Below are 13,549 nucleotides of genomic sequence, written 5' to 3' on the forward strand. Positions count from 1 at the left end.
GGGTAAATTTCTAGGATGGGATTGCTAATGCTAAGCGAAATAAGTCAGCCAGAGAAAGATACCGTATGATTTCACTCATATGTGGAATTTAAGAAACAAAGCAAACAAGCAAAGGGAAAAAAGAGAGAGACAAACCAAGAAACAGACTCTTAACTATTGAGAACAAACTGATGGCTACCAGAGGGGACGTGGGTGGGGGATGCAGGAAATCCGTGAAGGGGATAAAGGAGTGCACTTTATCATGATAAAAAAATAATTTTTAAAATATACTTTTTGCTAGATATTGCCAAACTCCTCCCCCGCCCCCAAGAATTTGTACCAGTTTGGTTTCTCATGATCAATGTATGAGAGAGCCTGCTTCAACCCAGTCTCACTGACAGAATGTTATTTTTTTGCTGGTACTGTAGGTAAGACATGGTTTCTCAGTGTAGTTTTGCATTTCTGTTATGAGTGAGGAAGACTATCTTTCAAATATCTTTTCGTGTGTGTGAATTGTCCATTTATGTCTTCTGCCCATTCTTTTTATCAAGATTTTGAGATTTCTTTATAGGTTTGGACTCTAAGCTCTTTATCTGTGACATACACTGCAAATGCTTTCTCCCACTTTGTCGTTTGTCTCTTTTTGTGTGTGTGGTGTTTTGTGTCTTGTGTTTTTTTTTAATCTAGGCAAGGTTAATTCATATTTTTCTTTTATTGCCTATAGATAGTTAAAGCCTTCCTAATACTCGGGTTTAATTTACTCTGTTTTCTCTTCTAACACTTGTGTCATTTCATATGCTTGCATTCTGGTCTCTGGTTCATTTGGAGTTTATTCCTTTGATTGGTATGAGGTATGCATGTAATTTTTCTTTTTCAAATAGCTATGCAATGATACTAGCATCTTTTATTTAAAAGTCCTAGGACCTTTATGTGAAAGTCATTGTCATTTGAGATGCCACTTTTATCATATGCAAAATTTTTGTATGTGCTTGGGTCTCTTTCTTGACTTTCTATACTATTCAGTAGTTGTCTGTTTATGTGCCAGTGCAGAACTGTTCTAATTATACAGCCTTTGTAGTATGTGTTAATATCAGATAGAGCTAATGCCCTCCTCAGTGCTTTTCTTTTCCAGTTTTTTTCATAGTCATTCTTGGATGTTTACTTTTCCACATGAACTATAATGTCAAGTTTTCTAACTCCACAAAAACATGGTAATATTTCACTGAGATTATATTAAATTTATAAATTAACATGCAGAAAGTTGGCATCTTTTTGACGTTGAATCGTTCTATCCCAGAACAAGGGATGTCTTTTCATTTGTTCAAGTCTCTTCTCGTGTCTTTTGATAGCGTTTTTTCCCTTCATAAAGATTTCATAAAGATTTCGCATATCTATTGGTAAGTTTATTGTTTATCCATGTTTTACTTTTTTGCTGCCATCATAAATAACGTTTTGTCTGATTATAACCTCTAAATGGTTATTGCTTATGTGTATGAAGGCTACTGATTTTTGTATGCTAATTCACATCCTATTATGAGATAGTTTTATCATTGATTCCCCAAGGATACAATCATATTACCTGGAAATGGACCTGGTTTTCCTTATGTGATTTTTCTTGTCTAAATGAGTTGGCTGATACCTCCAAGGCAATGTTAAACAGTACTGAAGATATTCTACACACATAGACATATAATATATGTGTAATGTATATATTATATATTTTTAAGCATATTAAAGTATTCATCCCTTTCTTCTTTCTTTGTTGTTCTTATCCAGAATGGGTGCTGAATTGTGTCAAAAGCATCTGTTACAACAATCATAAGATTTTTCTGTCTAGATTGATCAATATCATGTTTTATATTAATGGATGTCCTCATATTGAGCAGACTTGCACACTGGAATGCATCTCAGATTGTCATGGGGTATTATTTCCTGAAACTGTGCCACTACTCTTAAAACTATAAATACCAAAGCTCTATAACAGTGTCATTCAAAGAATGATATCCCCTAGGGCATTTACTGAATTATAGATTTCTGCTGAAACAGAACCTCTGGGGAGGGTTTCCAGATTTTATTTCTAACAGGCCCTCAGAGAGGCAGTCCTTACTCACACCGAGAACCACTGGGCTACCATATTGTTCTATGTGAATTTTTTATGGGAAGTTACTGCAAAAAATTACTTACTTTAGCCAAGAAGTCGCTCCATGATTCCTTTAAAAATCTGCTTTATATCTCCAAATTTTAAATCATGAGCCAGCTGCAGAAAAATTGATGATGTAAAAAAACCAAAAGCTAAAATAATAGCTGTCACCTGACTACCCATTCATCAATTCACTCACTTACTCAACTTCTTTTAGCATTATGTGAGGATGGGGATACAAAATGTGTAAGACCTCGATAGTGGTAGGAGAAATGGAGGATGAAATGAATATTTGTAAAATAATATATTAAATGTTAGAAATATTTTCCAGGAATTTCATGGGTATGATGGGCTTAAAAGAGGAAATACCTCTTTCTCCTGGATCAGAGAAGTTTTAAAGAGAAGTTGATGCTTTTAATGAAACATCTTTCCGATATAACATTAACAAATGGGGAAGAAACTGATGTACAAAAATCTTACTTACATGAAACTTCTTAGTTTCATGCATCTCTTACACATGATGTACTAATACACCAACATATCAACTCTTGGCAAACAGCTACAATATTATTTACATGTATAAGGGAACGTTTACCTGTAAAGGGAGGAATCTGCATATATAACCTATGAATGAATTTCTTTCCAAGATACCCAGATTTAATAGAAACACTGAGTAACAGCAACAGAATAATAGAAATCATCAGTAATACATGGAAACTTCAGTAAACAGAACATGAACTGCCATTGTTTCTATTAGTATGCTTCAGATTCGCTTAAAGAAAAAAAAATTACATTCTTTTTCTATTAGAACTTGTGATGGTTTGGTTCCACTCCATTTATTCTTAGTATAAGACTTTCCTTATCCAGGACAACTGCTATGTGAGAGAGAGACCATAAAATTGTGTGACTAACGTTCATGCCAGGATAATGGTCATGGGTTGGCTTGGTATGGAATTCATTTCTTCTTATCACCCGAATGGCCCTCACGTGATGATGGGGCAGCGTTTTAAACTACAAACCTGCTACCGCTGCTCTGAGGCAGATTCTCCAAAGTCAAATGTAGTTAGGATTCTTTCATTTCCTGATGTTACTGATGTAGAAGGAGTGTTATTTAATTGCCAACATTTTTATTTACCTGAAGTCTATAAAATTTAACTGCTGCTATGCACTGAATAGGCTACACTATTTCTACATCAAGTCGTGTGGGCATTATTTTTACATCTGATTTAAACTGCAGCAGGTGTCAACCAAGATTGATGCAAATGTCACACTGAATTCTTGGGTCATCCACTCTGGCTCTGCTTTAATTATCACTCTTCAGTAGTTACTCGCCAAATCATTTAAATAAAGTGCTCATATTGGATACATTTTTTTTATTGCCTTGGAAAAGGTAATTCATAGCACTATAGTACTTTTTTTTTAATGTCCATCCATATTAATAGTAAAAGATTCTTCTGATAGCAAAAACAGATCCTGGGTGTGTTCTGAAATTACACACACACACACACACACACACACACACTAAACCATCTATTCTTAACCATCTGTTTAAGTAGTATATTTAAGAAACAGTAAAATTTAATGTCCCTTGAATGAACTTGGTCATTGAATGTTAGTACTTTATTTTTTATTTTATAGTTGGCAATCAGTGGATAAATTACATATCATTCTGTGGCCTTAGAACACATGCAGAACTTGAAGGCAACCTCGTCACTGAGCTCATCTATGTCCACAGCAAGTTGCTAATTGCTGATGATAACACTGTTATTATTGGTAAGTACATGGTCTATAATTGGGTGGCTTGCTAGTTGACTGACTTCATGTCAAAATTCTTTCTCTTTCTCCCAAAATTCCTTTACAGTTGAGAGGGACTGTAACATGACATCTAAAATATTTCTGAAGCAGTATTTTCCACTTAAGTCCCTTCTCATCCCTGTTTTTATCTATGAAGAAACAGAGGCACGGAGAAATTAAATGGCCATTGTGCAAATTACAGTAGCCAGAGAGCAGTGGGTTAGCCCTGCAGAGCAGTAATCAGCCTGTTCTCATTAATTCATTATTACCCCCTTTTATAAATTGGAGTACCTCGATTTGGGGAGCTTGAGGGGGAAACATGGGGAGAGAAAAATGAGCAGTCCAAGTGTCTATTGGCTGACGAATGGATAAAGAAGATGTGGTATATATACACAATGGAATATTACTCAGCTGTGAAAAAGAATGAAGTCTTGCCATTTGCAAAGACTTGGATGGAGATAATATGACGCTAAGTGAAATAAGTCAGTCAGAGAAAGATAAATACCATCTGATTTCACTCATATGGTATTTTCCCTTCACTCAAGCAAAGGGAAAAAGAGGGAAACCAGAAACAGACTCCTAACCACTGAGAACAAACTGATGGTTACCAGAGGGGAGGGTTTAGGGGGATGGGGAAAATAGGTGATGAGGATTAAGGAGTGCACTTGTGATGAGCATGGGGTATTATATGAAGTGCTTAATCACTACATTGTATACCTGAAACTAATATTACATTGTATATTAAGTAAGTAGAATTTAAATAGAAACTTAAAAAAAATTAAATTCCCAGAAAAAGTAAAGTGTAGTTTCTCAACTATAATTAGATACTCCCTTATCTTCCCTATTCTATGAGAAACTAAAAGTTGTAGAGTGTTTTGAAAATTTTTGGCAGTAAATATGCCATTTCCATTTCTATCCTCCACTGAGGGGCGGGGGGGAAGCTTATATCTAGGAGTAATGAGATTATCTTATCTGGAACATGATTTGAAAAGAAAGAGAAAGCAATTCCAAAGCCAGAAAATATATAGACCACGGTGTGGTGATACATATATATGCATGGACACAGAGACACACTCTTTTAATACATAGGGCATTTAGAAAAATATGTGTCTTCTATCTCTTGCTCTTTAGGGATCAAAGTTCTTTAGGGATTTTTTTACTCTCCTAGTCCCCCAGTAAACACAGTTTCTCTAATTTCCCCCAAGCCACTCTGGCCTTGTTCTTCAGAAGCCAATCTCAGAAACTTTTCATATTAAGTTTAGCAATGACATTAGGAAAGGAAAAATACTGATGTTTGCTGAAATGGAAAAACAAACAAATTTAGTTGATTTCTTCAGTAAGATTTCAGAACTCTTGAAGTAAATATTGACAGATATAAATATTTTCCTTTTAAAGATCATTTTGGCTTTCAGCCTGCATACTTTAAATAAAGTATAAATGTAGTTTGCAGTAACAGAACTAATGATTAAATAGGTCGAGGTTTTTAACTGACTTATTTTGTAGAAAGCTCTCAATTTATTTAGGCTAGCAATAATTGATCAGTCTTTTAAAGATTTTATTTATTTATTTATTTATTTGTCAGAGAGAGAGAGAGAGAGAGAGTACAAACAAGCAGGCAGAGTGGCAGGCAGAGGTGGAGAGAGAAGCAGGCTCCCTGTCGAGAAAGGAACCCGATGCAGGACTTGATCCCAGGACCCAGGGATCATGATCTGAGCTGAAGGCAGTGGCTCAACCAACTGAGCCACCCAGGCGTCCCAATAATTGATCAATTTTGTACATAATACTTACCCATTTTCTTGAAACCAAAGTGGCCTTGGGAATGTGGAGAGGTTTTACCTCCTAGTCATTAGGGGCTAGATTTCTTTTTCTCCTTCACAGACAAAACAGATTTCCCCATGGGAAAAATCCAAAGATACTTTTGGTTTTTGTATCTCAAGGGAAACTCTAAGAGAAGCAGGTTTGTTGGTGGTTTCACACATCAGCCCTACTTAAATTCTTAACACTGAGAACAATATTTCAAATTCTCAGAGAGGAGTTTGAGACGTTAGGTTGAAAATATTTTACAGGTGTTCAAAGAAGCTAAAGTAACCTATGGTTAAATTTTCTAACATGACAAATGTATGCCAGAATCATTGAATAACTAACGGAAGCAAAACAACTAATTATTTTTCCTTTCTCCTCACAAGGAAATACTTGCTTTCTCACACTAAAGATCTCTTTTGTGTGGAGGTTTAATTATCTCTTGCCTTGAGTGCCCCTGCTGGTCATGAAATCTGTGACCAAGTCCACTTTTCTAATCTATCTTAATATTGGCACTTAACCAAACTAACATTTTGTTTGCTTTCCTAAGTAAAATAAGACTATTCTTAAGTAGAATTTGAGCCTATCCTGTTGACGAAGTGAACTAGTTTTTTTCAGTGTTCATTAATCCATAAAGGGGAGATACAAAAATTGAATGAAACACTGCCTCTGCCTTACAAAGCTCAATTTAACACCAGAAACATCAGAGTGGGTATTGCTGAGCGGGAGTAAGAAGGTGGGATGAAGCCCAACGTCAGGCTCCCTGCTCAGAGGGGAGTCTGTCTCTGCCAATCTTCTGGCTTGTGCCCTCCCTCTCTGTCAAATAAGTAAAATCTTGAAAAAAACCAAAAACAAAAATATCCCTGCTTTTTTAAAAGATCTATCTTATGATCTCAGTTAGTAAAAGATCAAATTAAAGGTAAGAAAAAATATTAAAAGATTAATGCTGGGCCAACTCTGAAGCCCAAAGATATGGCTGCAAGTTTTACAGCATCATCAAAATTTACGTGCATGTATAAAAGACAATCTACTGCTAACAAGACAAAGTATGTCATTCATTCCCACCTTACAGAGCTCTGGTAGTGCTCCCAAATTTCTGTGAGGTGCTCCACCCTTTCTCTGTCAGCTATCGTCACTGGGGGCACCATTCACATCCATAGTTCTCACAGATTTGCATATAAAATATAGGACAATATTGTGGCAAATGGCAATAAGACCTCCTTAGGAAGGGCCAGCTTTTCCTCATGTACAGCTTGCTGCCATTTGGGCTCAGGGGAGGGCTATACTATCACCTTACACCCTAACGGTCCCAATCCCAGAGGGTCCCTTCTGGCTCCTGTTCGGTCCAGCCCTTCCACTCCATGCCTGCAGAAACTGTGGAATGTGTGATAAGGGGAAGAAGAAAAAAGAGGCAGGTTCCTTCTGTAGTTTATAGGACACCTCAAGGATTCAAAAGCACGAATCCAAAAGACGAATGCAGAAAAACATGCTGGGGTTTCCAAATATATGCAGAGGAATGGAGAAAGCCCAGGTTGAACTAATATTAAAATACTTGCCCTTCACATGTGAAAGTCAACATTCTCAGCTCATTTGGATTTAAAAATAGATGGGAAAAAGTTGATATAGAAGCAGTTGGCATGCCACACAAGTGAGGCAAGAGAACATAAAAACCAAAGCCACTCATGCTAATCTGTATTTTGAGAGTGGGCTCTTGATTGTGAAGCTGCTCTGGGGCTTTGACATTCATAATTACACGGCTGAGTTAAGTTACCAGACTCCAAAAGAGTAAGTCTAAAAGCTGACGAAATTAAACTGGTGTGTCTTTTTTGTGTGTGTGCATAATGATTACATCAGTTAGAAGCCTTTGAGCTACCAGATGAAAAATTCAGCTAGAGGTCTGTGAGACAATAAGGAAAATTGTATTATTTCACATACCAGCAGGTAAAAAAGTTGGCTAGTTCAGTGACTCAAAGACTCAGGGTTTTTTTTTCTTTCTGCTCTGCCATCTTCCACTTGTCTGCTTGTCCCCTAGTGGTTACAAAATGGCTACAGCAGCTCCTGGAATCATGTCCTCATCCAACATCCAACCCAGAATATCAAAAGGCTTTAAGAGATGGCATCCCAGTCTGGTGTCTGTTTATAAAGAGACAGACTTTCTCAGAAGGCCCCATCATACTTTTCTTCATGTCACACTGGCTACACTGATGTCAAGTGCCCATTCCTAAGCCAGTCATGGGTAAAAATCACAAAATTACTGTAGCTGGCTTAGACTGATCAAGACTTATGCCTGGGTTATGGTGGGCCTCCCCTTCCCAAAACTCAGCATTTCTTGATAACCTGAACAAAATTAAGGTTTTCTTAGGAAGGAAGAATTGAGCAGGGAAGGCAACCAACAGTTCTCTTTGCCAAGAAGGTTGTTCTACGTCACTGTTTCCCATTATAGGCTCTGCCAACATAAATGATCGAAGCATGCTGGGGAAGCGTGACAGTGAAATGGCTGTCATCGTGCAGGACACAGAGACAGTCCCTTCGGTGATGGATGGAGAAGAGTACCAGGCTGGCCGCTTCGCCCAGGGACTTCGGCTGCAGTGCTTCAGGTGGGCCCCCCAGAGCTGTGGCCCTCTTATCTTGTTTCACTGTGGTGGGTGCTGGAACCCCACCTCCTGCCCTGAACACAAATGTCATCTCCAGGTCCTTCTTGTCTAAAACAGCATCTCCCAGAGTAGGAGATGTGAATCACCAGTAGTGTGCAAAAGGACTTTATGTGGGTGTAAATATTTTCTATTTTAATCATTTTTATTATTTTTATGTGTAATCAAGAAAAATAGCATTTTAAATTTATTCATTGATTTAGGACCAGGCCAGGTCAACCCATCTAATTTCTTTTTTTTTAAGATTTTATTTATTTTAGAGACAGAGTGAACAGCGGGGAGGGGCAGAGGGAGAGAGAATCTCAAGCAGTCTCCACACAGAGCATGGAGCCTGACTGGGGGCTCTATCCCACAACCCCAGAACAAGCCTGAGCCAAAACCAAGTGTTGGGTGCTTAACCAACTGAGCCACTCAGTCACCCCTATTTAAGTTTTTGGGTTTTTTAAAAGATTTTATTTATTTGAGAGAGAGACAGAGAGCGTGAGAGGGGAGAAGGTCAGAGGGAGAAGCAGACCCCCCATGGAGCTGGGAGCCCAGTGCGGGACTCGATCCTGGGACTCCAGAATCATGACCTGAGCTGAAAGCAGTCACCTAATGAACTGAGCCACCCAGGCACCGACCTGTTTAAGTTTTTTGGAGTTCATTTTTTAAAATTATAGTAGTCCCAATAATACAAGGATGTAATAGAGAGTATTAAAGGAGGGTGCCCGTGACTGCTGATGGTGAAGTTTGGAAACTTCAGCCCCAGACACAAAAGATTCTTCATCTTCTGCAACAAGATGTGAATTCTACACTGCTCTGTGCTCAAACTGAGAGAACACTAGGCAGAGCAGCAAGGTCTGGGGGACCCTAAATGACTCTCTCCTCCTCTTAATGTTTCTGAGAACCTTCTAGGGCCGGTCTCTAACTGGCCCCACCCCAGACCCTGTAATCTAGTCTCAGTAGTCAGACGGATCCTTCTAGAACCCCCGATCCTATCACTTCACTCATGGTCCATGGAATATCCTGAGCATTCCCCTATGGCGAGGCCCTTGCAGTGAGCTCCTCAGTCCATGATTCTAGAGCTGCATCCGCCAGGGATGGGTTTTTCTTTGTGGCCTCCACAGCGAGATGCAGCCAGTGGCCCTGATGAAGCCTTAAGCTATTTGGGGAAAGGAGCCGTTGTTTTAACCCTGTGGTGTGAATGGTGATGCTTGGACATGGGTTCACTGGCAGAGAGGCACACCCTGAGTACTAGGCTCCCTGCAAATGCTGGCCGCCATTTTCCTCCTGTCCAGCAGCCCAGGCTCCAACTCTTGAGAAGCAAGATAAGCTTCAGTTCCCTCAGTTCCAGAGAGGGGGTCAATCTGCTCTCTCTGCCCCAGGAGCTTGGCAAATCCATCCCTCAAAATCTGACTGTCAAAACTTCCTCACAGTTCTTATGGCTGTGTTTATTGCCATTATTACTAATTGTTTTGCCAGTAAGATCTTTTTTTTCAAACCACTGATTTTCAATTAGCTTCTGGTGATAATTTGTTTCATTTAGTGGGGAGGAGATTAAAATTAGTACCCTGTTAATCAGCCCACCGATTGCCTACGGCAGCATCTATGAGGAAGCAAGTATTTCTTTGTATAAACCAGTCTTTTCAGTTTTGTGAGAACTTAAGTATTCTCGTTAAAGTGGTGAGCTTCTTTATAACTTTCTAAATGTATAATAATTATAAAGGTGTAGGTGGTTCTTATTACAACCTATTTTTGTGGTAGAAAATTTGGCAAATAGTTAAGCAATAAGAAAATTAAATTCATCTGTAGTCCCACTGCCCAGAGCTAACAGCTTTAACATTTGCTGTCTATCATTCCCCTCTGTTCGGCACATATGTATTACTACACTGTATTTCATTTTTAGGATCTTGCAGTTCTAGGAAGTTCTTCATTATTTAAAAAATGTTACAAACATCATTCCCCTTTGTTTGACACATATATATTACTATAGCGTATTTCTTTTTTAAAACATAATTGGAATCTTGCAATCCTAGGAAGTTCTTTATTATTTAAATAATGTTACATACTTCTGTGTCATCAAGTATTCTTCTATAACATTTAATGGCTGCATTGTATTATATCATGTGAATATGCTGTAATTCCTTTAACTGATACCTCACTGATAGACAGGTTTTTCACTGATAGAAAAAAGTGGATACAGGGACACCTGGCTGGCTCAGCCAATAGAGCTGACTCTTGATCTCATGGTTGAGAGTTCAAGCCCCATGCTGGCTGTGGAGATTACTTAAAAATAAAATCTTTAAGATAAATAAATAAATAACTGGATGTGTTTTCAAACTGTCTTAAAAGGTATTTGTTCATGAACAATCATTTTCTACTTTGCCCCAATGGGAAACACAGCTAATATATTAGAAAAATACCACAAGAAAACCTCATGCTATTTTTGGTAAGAAATGTTCTTGGGGTGCCTGGGTGGCTCAGTGGGTTAAAGCCTCTGTCTTCAGCTCAGGTCATGATCCCAGGGTCCTGGAATCGAGCCCCGCATTGGGCTCTCTGCTCCGTGGGAAGCCTGCTTCCTCCTCTCTCTCTGCCTGCCTCTCTGCCTACCTGTGATCTCTGTTAAATAAATAAATAAAATCTTTAAAAATATAATAATTTTTGAAAATGTTCTTAAAAGATAATATTGGGGCCTAGAACACAGCCATTTTCTCACTAAAAAAAAAGCAGCTTCAATCCATTTTCCATCTGGGTTATTTTTGACTAGAAATAGAGAGACACATTTCAATGTGAAGTCAATTCTAAATAAAGTCAACATCAGGGTACTGCACTGAATGTCGCAACTATGTTGAACCGAACAGTTCATTAAGTCCTGGAAAATTATCCAACCGTACGGATGTAACCATCACTCAACAGAAACCATTATCCACCCAAGTACGGCTCAGAATCATGTCATGCAATAGACATGAGGAATGGAAAGAACAAGAACTATTTTCTGCAGTTTTCCTCCTGTTCCACTGATGCATAAAAAATAAACCATTAAATAATTCCCATTATAAGCACCTACATTAAATCAGACATGTTCTCCCTCACCTTAGTTCTCAAAAGAATATCCAGAGAATTTCACTTTACTGTGCATTTTAACAGAAAACTGACAGGGAAAATAATTTATTACTAGAAATTAGCTCTTATAGACTTATTTAAATACTTATTCTACAAACAAAGCTCTTAACCGATAACTTGCTAGACACATTGTGTCACCTCCTGTTTTGAAGTTAAAAGCAACATCATAGAACTGTTTCTGCCAAGTTTTCAGCTGTTAGACCTGATCCCCATCAAAGGTATTATAACTGATGTATTGTCATGACTTGCACTGCCCGTCAGATTTGCTGCAGATTTTGCTTTGGGTCTTAGCAGCCAGCATCTGTGTGCAAACACCATTCTTTAAATCCATTTTTTTTTCCTTAAATCCATTTTAAAAGTTATTCTTCGATAGTCTGAAGGAGACATTATTTGAAGTGGAAATAAAATTTTGAGGTTATAAAGCTCTAAAAAATCCTAAGTGAGCCCATGGTGCCAAATCCATTTATTTTAAAGAATTTTTAGATAGTGGGAAAAGTGCAGACTAAAACTAAAATGAAATGTCCTTTTATCCTTGTAAAAATGGCTGAGCTTTTTCAGGAATTAATCATGTTGGGGATGACTGGAGAGAACAGGCACGGTCACAGCGTCTGTGTTGGAACAGCCTTTCTTGAAGTAAAATTTAATTCCAAAATTTTTCCTAGTAAAAGAGTCCTATAAATTCACAAAGTATTATGCATGATGAATAAATTATGTTCATTGTAAAACTGTGCAGAATAATGAAAAACTGGAAACCATCCCAAAGGTCATAATAAAATACTTGGTTAAAGAAATTTCACATGATGGGAAATTTTGCAACCATTAAGAACAATGATGTCAATCCACATTTATTTAAATACAGAGAGGGTAACAGCAGAAGGATTTCCACACTGTTGGATTCAGTGGTCAATTCTTATTTGAATTTGACACAGTTCTGGGCAAACTTAGTGTGGTTCCAAGATTCAACACCTTTGCTTTTCTCCAGGCTCATTTGCTGTTCCTTCTTTTCCCTCCCACTAAAGCTCAGCAGGGCCTCTTTTCGGTTAAACTCACTCCTTTGGTAAACCAGGTAAAGTCCATGGCTTTATGAATACATATATAAAATAATTCTCAGATTTATACTCCAGCCAACTGGAAATTTATACTCTCCCCAACTCGAGATTCCTTTCTCCAGCTGCCTACTTTGCATTACCCTGTGAATGTTTAATGGAAGTCTCAACAGGTTCAACACTGAATTACTAGTCTTTTCCCACAAACTGGCACTACCCCCATTGTTATCCTTGAAGCCTCACTTCTTTTCACATCATATACCTGCTCTGTCAGTACAACCTGTTGGCTCCACACCTTCCTCTCCACTGCCCAAGCCCCATCATCTCTCACTCAGATTACTGCAGGAGCTCCTAAGTGGTCTCGCTGTTATAGCCCTTGCCCCCACATTCTATTTTCAGTATAGCAGCCATATTTTCAAATGTAAAGTCAGATCCTATCACTCCAGAGTCTGTAATATGTCCCAGCTTCTCTCAGTGTAAAAGACGAAGTCCTTCTAAGGCCTAGTCCTCACTTCTATCTTCAGTGTAACATAAGACTTTTTTGATTTTCTTTGAACCAATCAGGCATGTGAGAAAGGGCTTTAGGTCCCATTTAAAATCTAGCTTTGTTAGTAGTAGGTCTCCAAATTTTAGCTTTCCATCTACAAAATGGGAATCATGTACCATGTACCTCACAGGATTGAGGTAGAAATGTTTTTTTTACTCAAGGCCTTCCATGAGTACAAGGATTTTTATTGTTTTCAAATGCGACCTCTAAAATGTATCTTGCTTTGCTTAAGAAATTGTTTCTAGGGGCGCCTGGGTGGCTCAGTGGGTTAAGCCGCTGCCTTCAGCTCAGGTCATGATCTCGGGGTCCTGGATCGAGTCCCACGTCGGGCTCTCTGCTCAGCAGGGAGCCTGCTTCCCTCTCTCTCTCTCTCTCTCTGCCTGCCTCTCCATCTACTTGTGATTTCTCTCTGTCAAATAAATAAATAAAATCTTTAAAAAAAAAAAAAAAAGAAATTGTTTCTAGTCCACTGTTTATATATGATCGAATA

At 38.3% G+C, this 13,549-nt stretch overlaps 1 protein-coding gene across 6 annotated transcripts in view; it reads left to right on the forward strand.

Annotated features, from left to right (window-relative positions):
• PLD1 (phospholipase D1) overlaps window positions 1–13,549 on the forward strand; it is a 200,104-nt gene that overhangs the window by 178,102 nt on the left and 8,453 nt on the right. For 5 of the 6 annotated variants that reach the window (XM_059163476.1, XM_059163478.1, XM_059163473.1 and 2 more), the window contains 2 exons: window positions 3,758–3,892; window positions 8,157–8,310. In XM_059163476.1, the coding sequence (XP_059019459.1) occupies window positions 3,758–3,892; window positions 8,157–8,310 (289 nt within the window). Of the gene's footprint in view, window positions 1–3,757; window positions 3,893–8,156; window positions 8,311–13,549 lie in introns of those variants that run through there. The other variant, XR_009351014.1, reaches the window with a different exon arrangement.

This window comes from Mustela lutreola, chromosome 2 (genome assembly GCF_030435805.1).
Source record: "Mustela lutreola isolate mMusLut2 chromosome 2, mMusLut2.pri, whole genome shotgun sequence".
Classification (NCBI taxonomy): Eukaryota; Metazoa; Chordata; class Mammalia; order Carnivora; family Mustelidae; genus Mustela; species Mustela lutreola.